General features: G+C 37.6%; 1 protein-coding gene across 1 annotated transcript in view; it reads left to right on the top strand.

Annotated features, from left to right (window-relative positions):
* The window catches only part of GABRG1 (gamma-aminobutyric acid type A receptor subunit gamma1), a 66,783-nt gene that overhangs the window by 15,685 nt on the left and 31,558 nt on the right, over positions 1 to 19,540 (top strand). The window contains exons 2-3 of the mRNA XM_054030283.1: positions 3,715 to 3,863; positions 12,189 to 12,256. Coding sequence (XP_053886258.1) covers positions 3,715 to 3,863; positions 12,189 to 12,256 — 217 coding nt within the window. The remainder of the gene's footprint in view (positions 1 to 3,714; positions 3,864 to 12,188; positions 12,257 to 19,540) is intronic.

Here is a 19,540-nt window from a genome sequence, read left to right as displayed (position 1 = left end):
AAATTGTCCTCTCTCCATTGGTTTTAGGAATGGATAAAGTTCTAGTGGTAAGGATTGTGGCAGAAGATGGGAGTGAAGGGTGGCTTTAATATACATGAGTATCAATAATTTATTTTTATTATGGCACAGTAATAAAAAGGTTTCTATCCCAAGTCTGCCCTTGCCAGATATTCAAGCTATAGCCTTTAATTCAACAGTTTCATCTCTATGCCATAGAAAAAATATAGCCACACAAGAAAATGAACAAAAATACCCCTTCCTTGAGCTAAAGACATAACTCCTTTAGCTATGAGTCGGTAGCTCTTAACTTTGGTGTGGGAAGGTCACTAAAAGGAGACATGATCATATCCACTTCGTCTATTCCTTCAGAATTTAATGAAAAAGCCCCGATCCTTAAAGTGACTCCACTTGGGCAGATCCCTGCACCTCCATGGAGCCCTGCTGGTTTTAGTGAGTCTTTGGTAACTGCACTGAGTCACAGTTGCAGGGCTGGACCCTTTAAATAAAAAAGAAGAGGAAAAGGCTTGCTCCACAGCAGTGATGTCTCCTTCCAATGTACATTTGTTGTAAATTCAGTCTAGCTACTCATTATCCTCAAGGAAAAAAGCAAAAAGAGTACAGAGCCCATACGCTCTTACTAAATTTAAGCAGTGATTAGAGTAACCAAGTAGGTAAAAACAGGGACAAAACATAAAATAATAGCAATTGGTAGTTCTGAAAAGATGAATGTACAGTTGCGAGACTTCTGTTAATACTCATTTTAGTGTTCAGTATGGAATTCCACTAATGGGAATCTTTAAATATTTAATAGCTGATATTTGTATAATGTCTGTACAGTACTGTAAAGATGTTAAGTGTTATGCAATGCCTTTCAAATCTAAGGAACTAAAGTGATTTCCACACTATTACAGGGGGAGCTGGCAGTGAACCCTATATCTAGGTTGCCCAACACTTTCTATTATAAAAGATTCTTACAACTTTTTGAATAGTTATTAACACCTCAGTTGTTTGCTGTAGCCCTTTGATCTTTCCCAGGAGGCAAGCCCTGGGATCAGAGAGGTGCCTTTTGCTCATTCCATGAAAATCCATTCAGCTTTGGCTTAATTCTAAACCACTGAAAATAGGAATTTCCCTCTTGTGCCTGCTTTAATTTTGGCAGTAAGCCAAACACCATGAACGTTCTAAGGCCATGTCCTCACAACTGCAGCAGCAACATGTACTGCAATGTGACCCCCCAGGAACAGACTGAGCAGCCATAGTTGTTGTAGCAGGGAGGGGAAGATAACACTGCTGGGCTCCCCCTGACCACCTGGACATCCAGCATGTCACCCTAGTAGCCCAGTCTTCCCTCTAGGGGCACTACATGAGACAGAAAAGTCTTTCCACCTCCCAAAGTGAGAGACAAAACCAAACTAATATTAATCATCGACCCAAAGCCAACACTTTCTGTGAAAAAAATAGTTTAGTTTTAATCCCAATTTTCAATTGGAAAAAAACAGTTTTGATAGAATTTTTTCAACCAGCCCTAATTATGTATTTTGAGAAATTGTAGGAGATCATCTGATTAAAGACTAATTTGGGGTATCTATACAAAGGAGCAGAATTAAGTTTAATCATTCATATTCTTGCAGTGTCATTTCCCGACTTCTTTGGATACTTGACTCTATAGGCTTAAAGTTTTCTCCATGTAGAATTGTTTCTTTTTTATTTTATTTTGATGAAATAGAATCAAGAGGGCTTGATTTATATGTGCATAACACTTTTAAGTTAGTTTAGACATTTAGGCTTAAGAATTTTGAAGATTCCCTCTTAATGATTAAAAATATGCATTGACTTTTGTAGTCATTTATAATAACACATCTTAATGGCATTAATTCATTATAGGAAAGTAAAACTTTTTAAAACTAAAGGTGGGATTTTCCAAATCACCTAAGTGACTTTCAGTGAGACTTGTGATCATTAGTCACTAGAATACGTCTACACTACATTTTAAAACCTGCAGCAGCGACTCTCAGAGCTTGGGTCTACAGGCTTCTGCCACAATGCTAAAAACAGCGGTGTAGATTTCAAGTTTGGGCTGGAGCTCTGGCTTTGAAGCTCAGGCAGGGTGTTGGGGTTCAGAGAATGAGCTCCAGCCCAAGCTGTAAGGTTAACCCTGTTGTTTTTAGTGCCATAACACAAGCCCCATGAACCCATGTCTGAAGGCCAGGTCTCTGAGACTTGCTGCCATGGGTTTTAAAATGCAATGTAGATGTATCCTTAGGCACTTCTGAAAAATCTTACCCTAGGAGTACAATGGAAAGCTGTAATTTTTTTTTAAACAGTATTGATGTGCAACTTCTTCCAAGGATAATAATATAATTCCTTTTTGTTGCCTAAATACCTTTGCTTATCTTATCATTGTAACTATGACTTTTATGGGTTCCATATGCTCTATTATAATTAATGGTAGCCATTGTCTCTTTGTCAAGATACATTGTATGACTCCCGTAGTTACTGCTGAGAGAAGGTGGGTGCGGTAATATCTTTTAATGGACCAATTTCTGTTGGTAAGCGAGACAAATTTTCGAGCTTACACAAAGCTCTTCCAATAAAAGATATTACCTCACTCACCGTATCTCTCTAATATCTTGGGATCAAAATGGCTACAACAACACTATAGTTACTACTATCAGTTTGATGCACTTTGTTTGATTAGAAGCCCACAGCAATTTCCTTGAAATAGGTGGATGAGTAACATAGATTGCAAATGTTAGCAATGGAGAAATATTTAAGTCCACACTCATTTGATTCAAATGGAGAGAAAATTACTTCTAGGCAACTTTTGCCCTTTTGGAGATCATCTGAGTGGGTCAATAGACACAATAGACACAATAAGCCACTACCATTTTTCTTCTGACTCAGTGATAAATTATAAATTGCTTCTTATCTAATTGAAGGGTAGATAATAAATGGGCATGTAATTGTTTTCCTTGTGTATTTCTTCGATCTTGATAAAATGTCCTGATAAATAATTGGAACTAAAATAAATAATAGCACTCTTGCTGCCATATGTTTAAATGCAAATAAACTAATGAAACTGACACAAATTTTAGTTCCTAACTATGAACATTTAGTCATAAAAAATGCATACATTAGGAATCCTTTCTCATTATCTGGACTAAATAAAATAAATGTATTTGGTTTTAGAACATTCTGAGGCTTGAACCAAGTATTACCATATGGGAAATCTTGGTTTGGGAATGATGTCACTGGGCACTAGGAGAGATGGCGACATTAAGGTGATGGTCTTGATTTCTGAGAGACACCTACTCTCATGATTCAACACCCCTTAGAAACATTAAGATAGTGATTTAAATACAACAATTAAATTGGGAAAAGCTTACAAAAAATCAAACTAACAGTAAAATTGCTGTCAAGACTTCATTCAACTTCACTTTATTTGTGATCTGAGTTATTGTTTCTGAATGGCAAACACTCTTCTTGACACATTTCTCACGTGGATGAGATATTAGGTTCTCTGTGCTGCCATAAAAATAAGCAATAAAATATATCAATTAGTGTAACTATGTGCTGGCACCAGAATATGTTCAAATCTTTATTCTACATAATAACTAGGCTGCCATATTTACTCTTTTTATCATTTCATTCTTCATGCAGTGTGCATTTGTTTCACTGTTTTTCTTCCCTCATGTTTCATTGAACCACGCTTAGTGCTGATAAAGCAGATGATGAGGATGATGAAGATCTAACAGTGAACAAAACATGGGTACTTGCACCAAAGATTCATGGTGGAGATGTCACTCACATACTGGACTCTTTACTTCAAGGCTATGACAGTAAACTTCGGCCAGATATTGGAGGTAAGTTCATCTCACATATAGTAAATAGAAAATATGAACCAGAGAATGCAGACATTGCATGGGCTTTAATGAAATGGTGGCAAGTAGCTGTTTAAAAGTCAACTGTTCATAATTAATGTATCAAGCTAGATAAACAGAATGTAAATAACATGGAATGTGTGAAAATAACTTTCAACTTTTTTATAGCAAGTACAATAGAAATTGTATATATCTGTTTTTTGTACTATGTAAAGTATTTAATTTTTAAGGCAGTATCAAATAGGTAACAAATTACTGCAATTCCAAGTTTGTTTTTTCATTTTGCTATTTTAAATGTGATACCTCTGATAAGAAGGTATTCCACATACAGAGCTCTCATTGACTGTCAGAAATCTACCCTGAAATCTGCAAATATTTATTCAAATGTTTCTACCCAGTATTTTTAGTCCTGTCGGAGATAACACAATGCAATCTGTTTCATGAACAGGTTTAACTCAACTCACTGTTACTACTTATTTGTATCTAATCATGGAACACCGTAATACCAGGGAACAAAATATATCGGAAGGACACAACAGGTCATGCTGGTGAGGGAGTGGAACTATATGTGAAAGAAAGTATAGAAGCAAATGAAGTAAAAATCTTAAATGAACCAAAATGTACCATAGAATCTCTATGGATAGTAATTCCGTGCTCAAATAATAAGAATATATCAGTAAGGATATACTAGCGACCAACTGACCTGGATAGTGATAGTGACTGTGAAATGCTCAGGGAGATTAGAGAGACTATAAAAATAAAAAAATCAGCAATAATGGGGGATTTCAACTATCCCCATATTGACTGGGTAAATGTCACCTCAGGATGGGATGCAGAAATAAAGTTTCTTGACACCTTAAATGACTGCTTCTTGGAGCAGCTAGTCCCGGAACCCACAAAAGGAGAAGCAATTCTAGATTTAGTCCTGAGTGGAGTACAGGATCTGATCCAAGAGGTGAATATAGCTGGACAGCTTGGTAATAGTGTCCATAATATAATTAAATGTAACATCCCTGTGGCGGGGAAAACACCACAGCTGCCCAACACAGTAGCTTTAATTTAATACACAAAAATAAGGAAGTTAGTTAAACAGAAATTAAGAAGTACAGTGCCAAAGCCTCTCTGGCTTTAAGATTAAGCTTGATAAATTTATGGAGGGGATGGTTTGATGGGATAAAGTGATTTTAGTCAATAGGTCAATAACGTGCAATCGCTGGTATTTAGTAACAATGGTCAATGATGGGATATTAAAAGTTACTACAGAGAACTTTTCCAGAGGGTCTGGCTAGAGAATCTTGCCCGCATGCTCAGGGTTCAGCTGATCGCCATATTTGGGGTCGGGAAGGAATTTTCCTCCAGGGTAGATTGGCAGAGGCCCTGGAGTTTTTTTGCCTTCCTCCACAGCATGGGGCAGGGGTCGCTTGCTGGAGGATTCTCAGCGATTTGAAGTCTTTAAATCATGATTTGGGGACTTCAACAGCTGAGTCAAGGGAGAGAATTCTTCCAGGAGTGGGTGGGTCAGCTTTTGTGGCCCACATCATGCGGGAGGTCAGACTAGATGATCATAATGGTCCCTTCTGACCTTAGAGCCTATGAGTCTATAAAAGTGAAATCATTGCAAGCTGCATGGAAACTTTTTAAGACACCATAATAGAGGCTCAACTTACATGTATACACCAAATTAAAAAACATAGTAAGAGAACTAAAAAAGTGCCACCATGGCTAAACAACAAAGTAAAAGAAGCAGTGAGAGGCAAAAAAAGCATCTCTTAAAATGTGGAAGTTAAATCCTAGTGAGGAAAATAAAAAGGAGCATAAACTCTGGCAAGTGAAGTGTAAAAACATACTGGTAATTAGAAAGGCCAAAAAAGAATTTGAAGAACAGCTAGCCAAAGACTCAAAAAGTAATAACATTTTTTTAAGTACATCAGAAGCAGGAAGCCTGCTAAACAGCAAGTGGGGCCACTGGACGATAGAGATGCTAAAGGAACACTCAGGGAAGATAAGGCCATTGCAAAGAAACTAAATGAATTCTTTGCATCAGTCTTCATGGCTGAGGATGTGAGGAAAATTCCAAAACCTGAGCCATTCTTCTTAGATGACAAATATGAGGAACTGTCTCAGACTGAGGTGTCATTAGAGGAGGTTTTGGAACAAACTGATAAACAGTAATAAGTCATCCGGTCCAGATGGTATTCACCCAAGTGGTCTGAAGGAACTGAAATGTGAAATTGCAGAACTACTAACTGTAGTTTATAACCTACTAGCTTCTGTACCAAATGTCTGGAGGCTAGCTAATGTGATGCCAGTTTTTAAAAAGGGCTCCAGAGATGATCCCAACAATTATTGGCTGGTAAGCCTGACTTCAGTACTGGGCAAACTGGTTGAAACTATAGTAAAGAATAAAATTGTCAGACATATAGATGAACATAATTGGTTGGGGAAGAGTCAACATGGTTTTTGTAAAGGGAAATCATGCCTCACCAATCTACTAGAATTCTTTGAGAGGGTCAACAAGCATGTGGGCAGAGGGGATCTAATGGATATAATGTACTGAAATTTTCAGAAAGCTTTTGACAAGGTCCCTCATCAAAGGCTCTTAAGCAAAGTAAACTGTCACGGGATAATAGGGAAGGTCCTCTCATGGATCGGTAACTGGTTAAAAGATAGGAAACAAAGGGTAGGAAAAAATGGTCAGTTTTCACAGTGGAGAGAAGTAAATAGTGGTGTCCCCCAGGGGCCTGTACTTGGACCTGTCCTATTCAATGTATTCATAAATGATCTGGAAAAAGGGGTAAATAGTGAGATGGCAAAATTTGCAGATGATGCAAAGCTACTCAAGATAGTTAAGTCCCAGGCAGTCTGCGAAGAGCTACAAAATGATCTCACAAAACTGGGTGACTGGGCAACAAAATGGCTGATGAAATTCAGTACTGATAAATGCAAAGTAATGCACACTGGAAAACATAATCCCAACTACACATATAAAATGATGGGATCTAAATTAGCTGTTACCACTCAAGAAAGAGATCTTGGAGTCATTGTGGATAGTTCTCTGAAAACATCCACTCAATGTGTAGCAGCAGTCAAAAAAGCTAACAGAATGTTGGGAATCATTAAGAAAGGGATAGATAATAAAACAGGAAATATCATATTGACTGTATATAAATTTTGAATACCGTGTGCCCCATCTAAAAAAAAAAAGAAATTGGAATTGGAAAAGGTTCCAAAAAGGACAACAAAAATGACAACATATGGAACAGCTTCCATATGATGAGAGCTTAATAAGATTGGGACTTTTCATCTTGGAAAATAGACGACTAAGGGGGGATATGATAGAGGTCTATAAAATCATGACTGGTGTGGAGAAAGTAAATAGGGAAGTGTTATTACTGCTTTTCATAACACAAGAACTAGGGGTCACCAAATGAAATTAATGACAGCACAATGCACAGTCAACCTGTGGAGCTCTTTGCCAGAGGATGTTGTTAAGGCCAAGACTATAACAGGGTTCAAAAAAGAACTAGATACATTCATGGAGGATAGGTTCATCAATGGCTATTAGCCAGGATGGGCAGGGATGGTGTTCCTAGCCTCTGTTTGCCAGAAGCTGGGTGACAGGGGATGGATCACTTGATGATTACCGATTCTGTTCATTCCCTCTGGGGCACATCTCATTGGCCACTGTTGGAAGACAGGATACTGGGCTAGATGGACCTTTGGTCTGACCCAGTATGGCCATTCTTATGTTCTTATGGATCAAGGCTCCTTTGTTTTAGACTTTGTACAAACACACAGAAAGAGGTGGCCTTTACCTGAAGAGTTTACAGTTCGAATCAGTGGTTTTCAACCTTTTTTCATTTCTGAACCCCTAAAATATTTCAAATGGGGGGTCCAGAACCCTTTGGAAATCAAATATAGTTTGCGGCCCCCAAGGGTTCATGGACCACAGGTTGAAAACCACTGGTATAAATAGATGAGACAAAGTCTGAGAAGGGAAACAGAGGCACAAAAAGGTGAAATGACTTGTCCAAGGTCACTGGTAGGGCCAGGATTGGAATCTAGGTTTCCAGACTCCCACACCAGTGCCTTATTCATAAGTCACATTACCTTTCTGTTTCTGAGAATCTTTTTTTCACAAACTTTTGTCCCTGAATAAAGCATAGGTTATCATACTGTTTCCTGTGTTACTTCTCTCCAGAACCAGGAAAGCTTGTAGCCCTATGCTTCACAGGCCTCAAAATTTGGCCCATACAAAGAAATACAATCTATACCTTCAACTCCTGTCCTGCTACTTATTGAAATGCAGTAAACATTTAACAGAGAAAGAAACAAAATCAGTCAATAATGCACTCATCCTATACTCCATTCCAATTATGTTGATAAAATCTGGTGTTGATTTCAATGTCTCAAGACTTGCAGAACAGTTACTTGACTGGGATTATCCTTAATTTTCAAAGTAATAATATCCCACTGAAGAATTTTTGCTGTTGAATTAATTTGACTCATTTATAGTAGGAACATTTTTGTCTCTGAGCCTGAAGCTCATGGGTTCAAATACCAGAGCAGGATTCGGTCTCTTCCTGATGTTAACGCAGCATTTCAGCATGTGAGAACAAGGGGGAATGCTGTGCTGTTAAAAGTAGAATCCTTTGACTGAGACACTGGGTTCCCTTTTCTGCCTGTTTCTGGTGACTGTCTAGATGAAAGTTGAGAATCCTATGACAATTTTGAAATTTAAAAAGAGAGAACACCATTGTGTAGCCAGTCTTTTTCTGTCCCTCTCATTCCAATATTCATGAGCTTTGCTAACTGCTTTATAGCCACTTGGTTTGTTTATATGTTCATTATTACTAACTTATTTGTTGTATGTACTTTGACATGCTTGGAGCATGAAGATGCTATTCTAAAACCATATTCTGTTCTAAGCATACTACTGCTGGTTTCTACATGGAAACAAGATTGTATAAATCCAAATTACATACAGACATTACCTTGTGGAAGGTTTTTATTATTAATCTGTATATATTAGGAAATCAATAAAGTGAAAGTGCGGTAATGCCTTGCCTTGCTTTTTGTTTGTTTGTTCCAGGGATTTTTTTTGGTTCATTTGGCCCTTCTGAGTTTACAGTGATCCATGTAGTTTCATCCTTAGTCCCATGTGTGACGGGTTTGGTCACAGAGACTCCCTTGGTACTGTCACCTGATGGGCTGGAATTACCTCTGCACCCGTTTTCCCTGCCAGCTTGGGACTTCCAGAACCTGCCTTGTTGAGCCAGACACGCTAGCCTGCTGCAACACAGACCCAGGGTCTGGTCCACGCCCCCAAAACTGCAGACTTAACTGAAAACAACTCAGCAGGTCACCTAGTTCCCAATGGGAGCCAAACCCCAAATAAATCCGTTTTATTCTGTATAAAGCTTATACAGGGTAAATTCATAAATTGTCTGCCCTCTATAACACTGATAAAGAGATATGCACAGCTGTTTGCTCCCTCAGATATTAATCACTTACTCTGGGTTTATTAATAAACAAAGGTGATTTTATTAAGTATAAAAAGTAGGATTTAAGTGGTTTCAAGTAATAACGGCCAGAACAAAGAAAGTCACAAAGCAAAATAAAACAAAACATGCAAGTCTAAGCCTAATACATGAAGAAACTGATTACAGGTAATATCTCACCCTCAGAGATGTTCCAATAAGCTTTTTTTCACAGATTAGACCTCTTTCTACTCTGGGCCCAATCCTTTCCCCTGGTACAGTCCTTGTTAGTTGTCCAGCAGACATCTCAGGTGGTAAGCAGGGGTGTTCTCATGACTGGCAGCCCCCTTCGTCCTACTCCATCCCCTTTTAGAGCTTTGGCACAAGGTGGGAATCTTTTGTCTGTGCTTGTCCCCACCCCCACCTCATCAATGGAAGAGAACAAGGGTTAAGATGGATTCCAATATCATGTAACATGGTCACATGTCACTGTAAGACCCCTAGTCTCCATTCTTCCTGGGTTGGCCCACAGGTACACAGGAAGGCATGCAGGTAAATAAACCATTTACAACCAGTTGTCCTAGTCAATGCGAGCCATCAAGATTCTAAACCATCATTAATGGCCCATACTTTGCATAATTACAATAGGACCTCAGAGTTATACTTCATATTTCTAGCTTCAGATACAAGAATGATACATGCATACAATTAGGATGGATATATTCAGTAGGTTATAACTTTTGTTATGAGACCGTACAAGAGACCTTTTGCATAAAGCATATTCCAGTTACCTCATATTCACACCCATAAGCATATTTCCATAAAACATATGGAGTGTAATGTCACACCATGCATGGTCAGTTCTCAAAGTGACAAAAACATGGATTGAGATGGCTGACATTTTCAGAGCTTCCAATGTGAAATAAAATGGAAAAAATAAAGATGTTCACTGTTTTCATCACTCCCCACTCCAGTCTCTGTTCCCTTCACCCCCATTTTTGACCTGTTCTAGACAGGCACTGCCTAGATGCAAAGGAAAAAATGACACTTCCCTTTACTAGACACAGGGTCCAGCTACTAAAGGGGCATGCATGAGCAACAGGAGATTCACAAGGACCCTCAAAATGCAAATCTGCAGTATGAAAGGGGGGCACACTCACCCAGTCAGAAGCCATTAGAGTGTTCACTAATTCTTATAGATGTTTTCCCCCACCTGCCAACTTTACTTCTGTCTCGTCCGAATTGGGCATCCTCCATCCTGATGTCATCTAAACTCTGATCTCATTCTGAGATTAGGTTATCTATTCTGCTGGATCAGCTGAAATGGGAGCTTTGCCAATGATTTCAGTGGAGCCAGGATTTCACCCTCCTGGCCCATTTAACAGCACCCTGAACGCGTTGAACAGGTGTAGGTAGACAGATGGAACCTTGTGGTACCTCACATGAGGACCCTTGAGTGTGAGAAACAATTGGTTATATCATGGATCTCTCCCAAACTAGGAGAGGCCCATTCTAGAGACCACAAGTGTGCCCACAGTATCTCAGCAGCTCTTCATCACCTCTGTACAGCCATGTCATATGACCTCAAATGTTCTTTGGAACTGAGAAAATAGAACTCTACTTGGGTCAATGAGAAAGCGGAAAAAAATTAATTCTATATTAAATACTTTCCTTGTGACTCTTTTCTCTTTCTGCCCATAAATCAGCAGAGGGACAAAGGGGCTTCATTTTTAAAATCTTCCAGCCCATACCCACCACATTTTTATTCTGCCCGGTCCTCTTGGCTAGGGACAATGAGACAACCTTAATTCTTCCTGCCCTGTTGTGAGGTGCTGCATGACATGTCCTCTTCCCTTCATGTATATCTTCACGCTCTGCAATATGAAGTAGAAAAAGGAAAAATTCATAGTAACAATGTTTTTAAAAACAATAATTCTATTGCTGAGTCCTGGCCTCTCTCTCTCAAATTCCCCTCCTATAAACCAGCCGGGGGAAGGTACTGCATCCATCCTGTGACACCTATACAACAGAAGACTTTTATAAGGCAGACAGGTATTTTAAGAGACTATCCAAATAAATTGAAGGCAATTCTATCCTTCCTCTGTTGGAAGATGATCTCTTTAAAGAAGCTAGTTTTTTGTTGAACACATTAGACTGTCTTCCTTGTATTATGAAATGAAAGTCATTTAAATGTTAAATATTTTAAGAGTTCTAAATTTTGTCTATGAAGTGACATATTGATCTAGTTGATACGAATTATTAATGCATCTTCAGGTATGCTTTCATTGGAATATAATTACATAGTTTGAAGAAACCTGGCTAAAAGCCATTTTATTTTTCCTACACATCTTCAATGAGAATTGACAAATTACACTGAGATTTTTCTCTGTGCAGTATGTAGATATGTTTACTCCTAGACCTGATGGATTGCTGTACATATGATTTTTCCAAACATTTTCTTCTTTCTGTTTATGATTCAAATTTTATTTTGGCAGATGAATTTTTTTATTTTCTTCCTCCACCTGACCTTTTTCCATCACTGCTTCATATAGTTACAAAACATATCAGACAAAGGTAAATTTTCCAGTATGAAACAAAGATTCATGTCGAAGATTGTAATTTAATGACAATGAAAAAAGGGAGTTATGTTTCATGTGATTCTGTGCACAGTGATCAAAAGCCAATCTTATGCAATGACTACCTCTTCTGTATTTGATAAGAGGATCACTTTTATTCTTATTTCAATAAATAGCATAGGTTACATTAACAGCATACAGTATATAGAGTTGATTACATATGTAATTATTATGGCTACTCTTTTGTTTAGTGAGAACTACGGTAATTGAAACAGATGTCTATGTTAACAGCATTGGCCCCGTTGATCCAATCAACATGGTAAGTCCTGATTGACTGAAAAATATATTTGGATAAATAAGAAATATCACTATCTTTATTCAGATTAATGCCTTTAACTCCTCTAACTTTCATCCAAGTATAATGTGCCCCGTAGTGTTAAAGAACATTTATGTTATGTTTTTATATTGAATTATGATACCATTATGACAGAAGCTGAAGATTCTCTGTACTTTGAGAATAGTTTTCTTATTAAAATCCATCACCAAAAATGGTAATTAATAAAAAAAAAATGCCATGACCTACCAAATATAATGCATCAGCTTTTCAGCTGAGATAAATCAGGGTAGTTCACTAAAGTCAATGGAGCTTTGCTGATTTACACTAGCTAAGGATCTAGCCCAATATTTTAGTATTCACCAGTTCAAATCTTAATTAATGAAGAAAAATAAGAGTTGAGCTGGCATTTGTGAATTAACAATAGTTTTATGGAGTAATTTTCATAGGGATGGAAAGCGGGGGAAATATGAAACTGCATTTTTTGGCTGTTCTTACAACTCTTACTTAGTCTCACCAGGCCTTCTCCTATTGGTATATGTTGGTGTATCTCAATTGACTTCAAGGGGGTATGCTGATGTACACCAGCTGAAGAACTGATCCATCACATTTAAAAGGAACTATTTTGTAAAAGACTGAATTAACAGCATTCTTGATTGATATTGGTTGTATGCAGTTTCTTAAACTATTTGTATTATTTTACTTTTACAATATGTGTAGTTTCTCATGAAAAATATTGGCAGCTTAAAAAGGAGTCAGCGTATGCCATCCCCTGCAAAAGAGTCCTCTCTGTTAGCTGTTGCTCCTAATAGGATGAGCTGTTAGCAATCCTTGCACTCCCATGAACTTGAGGACAGAGATTGTGTCTGGCCCCTATGCATGGATGAGGTCAGCTCATTGTACCCTCTACCCTCAAGCACACCTGTCCAGCATCAGACAAACTCTTGCATTCATACAGCATGTGAGTACTTAAAAAGGTAAAGAATGTGCACATTGCAGTGTTAGATGTTTCTGAGCTTTTTATAAATGGTTACCTTAAATGATTATAAAGAGGTCCAGTGTTTTTGCAAAGACATCCATAAGGCATCACATTCCATATCCTGTTGTAAACACCAGTGTTTCATATTCAGTTAGTTCTTGTAAATATTCGTGGAATTCTCTTTGCTATCAAGTGTTGCACGCTTATTAGGGAAGGTGATTTTACTAGGATTCAAATACACAAGTATGTAACGCACATCTGCTCTGTGGTGCTTTGTCTCCCTCTATTGGTGGCTGAGGTTGATGAGCCTGCTATAACCTTACCTTTCAGTGCAGACAACAGAGGCTCATTGTTTCAGGTCCAAAGGTCTCAGGTTTGATCCCCACCTCCAGTGACCCACCCATGGACATTACATTGCAAGTATATTTACACAACTTTATCTGAGTTGCTGTAATGTCTCCCATAATGTTTTATCGGGCATAAATAAAATAAAATATAATAATCTTGATTTTTTTTTAATTGTTACTACCTTTTCTCTCTTTATCTGCCACTGTTCTTCTTTCATGCCTCTTTTTCTCTCTTTCCTTCTATCCTAAAACCAATAAAATGCTTAGTTTCACTCTCCTAGTTTCTCCATTCTCCCTCTTTTTACACAAACATCTCATTCATCGTCACTCCATACTCCAGGCCATGATTAGGTAAACAGGATATCTCTGCTCCTGGGTTAGGTTGAGTTCAATATGAGGGAAGACTCTAATGTGCTGATTTGAAGACAAGGCTCCACTCTGTACTCTCAGGGCATCTGCTGGCTTTTTTGTCAGCCTCTGCTATGCAGTGAGTGGCTGACTTCACTTCTGTTAGGAAGGAGTTACAGGGAAGCAGATTTTTCTTTCAACTACTGATTTCAAGTTAAACACCCAAAATTCTACAGTTTTTTTTTTCAGCCAGTACATCTCCAAGTTTTGGGTGCTAATATTCTGCAGATAGATTGATGTTTGGAGGATGCTTTTAAAAAAATACTTTGTAGCTTTGAAGTGTACAATCCATATTTGAATTGATAAGATGTTGTTATAGCCTCTGAAAAGGATGGTAGTACCCTATCTTCTAAAGCCTTTTAAAGTGTTTTTGGTATTTAGTGCCAATGAAAATGGGCTGATCATTGACCACAAGAAACACCAAGCACCTCTTCTCTTTATATATACTTATTGTTACATGTAACACATTATATTACTACCCTAAAGAGATTAGAGCAAAATAACTTCTGTCTCTTTTCTAGTTTGTACATTTTGACAACAGTTTGTATATCATCAGTTTCATTATTTCTACTGTATAAGCAATTAGTGTAAGCAAAAGGGGGATGGTGGGGGAGGGGAGTTTGTAATATTTTAAAGACATTATTGTAAAACCACTAACATAGGAAGGCATAATCCATGACAATATTTATAATTAACTTATTTTAGAAAGTTGTGGTGTCCTTCTATTATTTAATCTGGTCATATGACACAATATAGTCAGAAACAGCTTTTTTGTAACAGAATATAACACTGAAGTAGTATGTCACATGAACCACTGTTTCTGAACTAGTTTGATAGAAGGATGCATATTTTGAAGAGCAAACCAATTACCTTTCTGATTTTAGTCTTTGTCCCCCACTTCTACCTGATGAACACATTTATACTTGCATGAAAAAAGAGGCTGTAAGTGTATATGAGATAGCTGGTAGAATTTGTCTTTGATTGCACCATTTTGTAGGTGTGGCTGCCAGGATTTAATTTACTGAAGTTCTACATAAATTTTAAAAGGTGTGGACATGATAATCATTCTCTTGTGCCTAAAGGGTGTTTTCAGACACCATATGGTCTGTGAGTATCTATAGACACCAGGTGCTTGAGTAAATATTTTCCATGTACAGTACAGGTACAAACCTGTCTAGTCTTTGACATCATACAGTAGCCACACAAGATATGACTAAGAGCATTTTGAATGACCAATGCCCTGGTTACAGCGGTAAATTCTGCTGAGGCACAGGTTCTATCAACATAGAACTTAGGCCCAGATCACACAATGAGTTTCCAATTCTCATCCCGATGCAAGCCCATTTACTTGGGCTTTGCGTAGATCCACATAGGGGTTTCAGATGATGGAATCCTTTCCTTCTCCTCCCAGACAGGAGCCAGGTACAGAGCCACGTTATGTCTACTAGTACCAGTTCGAAGTAGTGGAATCAGCTATGAGTCTAGTCTATGGACTCTGCCCTGTCTCTCTCCATGGAGTGAGTTTTTGTGTAGCACTGCTCCAAAGTGTGCAGGTGATACAAGTTCCCGAGCAAAGACTTTCCCTGTCCTTTCCTGCATGCAGTGGAACTGTGGCAATCCCTTGCTTTTCAGTTTTGGAGAGGCCATGCAAGAGGCATGTTATGGTGATTGAAGAGAGGCATGACAAGCTTCCAATACTTCTTTTATACCACCGTTACATAAAATAGAGCTGGATCCTGTAATTTTTGTTAATCCAAAACTCCCATTAAAATCAATGCATACTCGCACTGAAGGAATGCGGGAAAAGTTCCATAGTTAGGAAATACAGTTATTTTACAGAGCCAAAAGGCATTCTAGGCACTTCACAGCACAGATAAACCACATGTGATCCCTGCCCCAAAGTATTCAGAATCTAGTTTCACACACGATACTATGGAGGGGAAACAAATAATGGAGAGAGAATGTGGTAATAAAGACAGGGGCCACTTTAATGAGATTGTATAGTTACTCACTAATGGAAAGTGCACATAATGATTGGGGGAAAAACTTTTTGCTTGCATGGTTTTGATGAAAAGTGTATAAAAAAGAAAAATCTCTATCTTGGCTGACTCCCACATCTTTAATATTTAGGTAACAGTTTTGGATCTGCTTCTATTTTAGTGTGGTATTTGTTATTTTTTCTTGAATGTCAATCAAGATGACACTATTTATTCAACTTTTAAAGTATATTAAAGGATTTTTGGTTGTAGAACTTCTGACTAGAATACATTCCTGTAATTATACTTCAGTCTTACAGTTTCATTTCCTTATTATTCCTGAACTTGAATTTTTAGCTTGTGTAACTTCTATGTGACTCTTGCTAGTTATCCATTGAAGGCTCCAGTTACAGCAAGCTAACAGCCATACTTTGAAGCATAGCACCATTATTTTTAATAAGGTAGCAAAAGCACTGGATACGTCAAAGATTCACACGGTACATCAAACATTGCTTCACTAGGCACAGTGAATGGCATGGGCAGTTGTAAGGCTTGTTTTTTCTCATCTTATTGCACCATTCGTTACTTTGATCTGTAGTACTTGCTGATGGTTACTTTTAAATATCAATTTTTAAATGCCATTTTTATTCCTAAATCATAATCACTAAGAAGCAATACTTCATTTGTAAAGGTTGGTGAGGCTCATTTCCCTGTGGCTGGTAAGGTATAAATGCCCTGATATAGATTACAAAGCATTGTCCTTTATTTGTCCTAGTATAGGATGCTTTGTAGTTTGGTGCATTGGGAATGTGACACAGGATTTCAGTTACTTTTCCTTTTTACACCTTTTAAAGAACAGAAACTTGTTCTGTTAAAATTCAGTTAAAGTATCATACAATGTACATTAAACACACTTGGTCAGAAAGTACATTACCATAGGCATTCATTATTCCTATGCTGAAAAATGTAACACCTAATAGTGCATCACTTAATTGTATTTGAAACTGGATATTATTGAATTAAGTGTTCTATTTAATGAATGTAAAGTGACCAGTATAAATAAAGAGTGATACTTGGAGAGAGGTACTGTAGCTATTTGTATTAGTTGTAGGGAGTAAGGGCCTGATCCTGCATATGCTTTAGGATTGTACTTCAGTTTACACATGTAACTAGTCTTATTGACACACACTGGTGGAATCATCTACAGGAGGAGTTGAAACACATGTATGAAAAATGGACAAATCTAAATAAATATATCTATATGGTGTAGTGCCCTAAACCTGCTCTTAAAAAGTAAATATAGTTACAGGTAAGACACACAAGAAATACATAATAAATAATAACTGTCCCACACAGCAACTCACCATCTATTTCTAGAGCTATGTGAACCCTCCACGTTTTGGCTCAGGATGGGTTTGTGAACTGAAGAGACATTGAGAGTGAGCCAATTCCTGAAGCTTTGCTTGACAGCTTTGCTTAGCAGCTGGAGTGCAATGATGTCTAAGAGGAACATGCCACAGTCAGTAGAATCTCTTGGCTTGGTGTGGTGAGGGAGAGAAAAGGGTGGTGGTGAATGAGGCTTACTAAGATTCACAGGTGCAGATGTGCATATAACCTGTATCCATATATGTAAATTTGTCAAAATTTGGGGTAAGGATTCTAAACTTCTAGATCACTGAATCCAAACAACTTGTATGGCTTCTATATGCATATTGTATACAATTCTCACTGTAGTTTTTCTCCGATGACAGTATGTCTCCCATGATGCTCTAATCTCAGGTCAGGTCAGCAGTACCAATCTTTGCTCAGCTCTGGAAACCCCCTCAGCTTTTACAGCTCAAGCCCCTCTTTGAATTGAGCTAACAGAATACAGTTTTTCAATTTACTTTTCTTAATAAGGAAAGGTGGATTTTTAATGTTTTTTGTTTCTGTCAGCATTATGTATGATAGCTGATTTATTATCCACATATTTGATGTTTGCTTATATATATACATATATATATATATATATATATATATATATATATATATATATATATATATATATATATATATATATATATGTAAACAATGAGTAAGCAGATGTCTAAATACTACTTTAGTAAGCGTGTCAGTTGTATTGTGCTTTGCATTGAAATGTACTTAGCTTTAGAATCCATATGCGTATTAGTATCATTAATCACTGTTATTTTATAATTTCACATGGCCCTATAAACATACACAGTACTGAACAAATATCAGTTTACATTCTCATTCTCTTATATCTTAACATTCTCTGTACAGACATTTGGGTATTTCACAGTAGATGAAACTTATTGTTCCATTTTTATTCTTATTGTTCCAGATCTTGCATTGCAGTTGCTTTGCCTCACATCACAGCTATTGTAAAGTAACGCAAAACTTGTCATATCCACTTATAGGAAGATTACCGCAGTATATGAGGATCTTCCAGTTATGTGGTGCGGAATAGCAGATCCTATGCCACTCCCCCTTCCCATGGCTGGTGCAAGGGGTGTGGCTGGGAGAGAAAAGGAAAGGAAGTGTCTCTAAGGGAACCTTTGGACAGTTGGCACATGCTAAAGCAGCTTTCAGGGATTCAACTAGAACTGGCCCAGAATGGCAATGTCACCTTTGCATCCCTCTCCCAAGTAACATTGTGCTCTTCTCAGCCACCGCTGAGAATCTGGGCAATTGTCTCTTAACAGACTTACTGTCTACAGGAGTTGATCTATTTATGGTTCCACAAAGTTTTTTTTTAAAATGCTCTTCAGTGGAAAGATACCCTGATTTGTGCATGCCACCTATGAATCCTTTGATGTATGGCTTTTGTCATTTTTAACACCGTATGCCTAGGCAACTTTATGCTGTAGTGAAATTTTAAATCATATATATCCAGCCAGCTAATTTTTGACTGTCTATCTATAAAATAACTCTGCTGTTTAAACCACAGTTGGCTTAGTTTTTCCATATCTAAAACTATCATTGGATAATTGACAAAATATATGGTGCTAGATCCTCAGCTGATATAAACTAATATAACTCCATTGACTTCAGTGGAGTATGCTATATGTATACAAGCTGAAGATTTGGCTCATGCTATCTTAGACATCTTAGACAAAACAACAATATGAATGGCCAAACCATCACCAAAGACAGAGGGTTTTTGTTTTGGTGTATTAATGTTTCCTGGCTTTCCAATATTTGATATATATTTCAATTGTTGATGTATATCTACACTATTACCTATATCTTTTTAAAAAGTATTTGAAATTAGTAATTGAAAGATACAGTTTTGGGAAATGAAATTCCACCTGGAAATCTGCTGCCTTTTTTTAACCATGTTTTAGTATCTGCTATTAAACATAAGTATCAAATTCTGCTAATGCTATACAAGACCATATGTTCCTCTTCATAGCCTTCACTCCCCTCTCCTTCTTCTATCCAACTTGCTCCCAACACACACAGGCTACTTGGCTGCATTTTTTGTGAGATTTCCAATCAGCCCCTCTCTCTGGTGATCTGTAGGACAGACTCACTATTTTTCATTTCTTGTACCATT

The sequence above is a fragment of the Malaclemys terrapin genome, chromosome 5, assembly GCF_027887155.1.
Source record: "Malaclemys terrapin pileata isolate rMalTer1 chromosome 5, rMalTer1.hap1, whole genome shotgun sequence".
In the NCBI taxonomy this organism is placed as follows: domain Eukaryota; kingdom Metazoa; phylum Chordata; order Testudines; family Emydidae; genus Malaclemys; species Malaclemys terrapin.
Note: the sequence above shows the minus strand (reverse complement) of the source record. Positions and strands in the feature narration are given on the sequence as shown.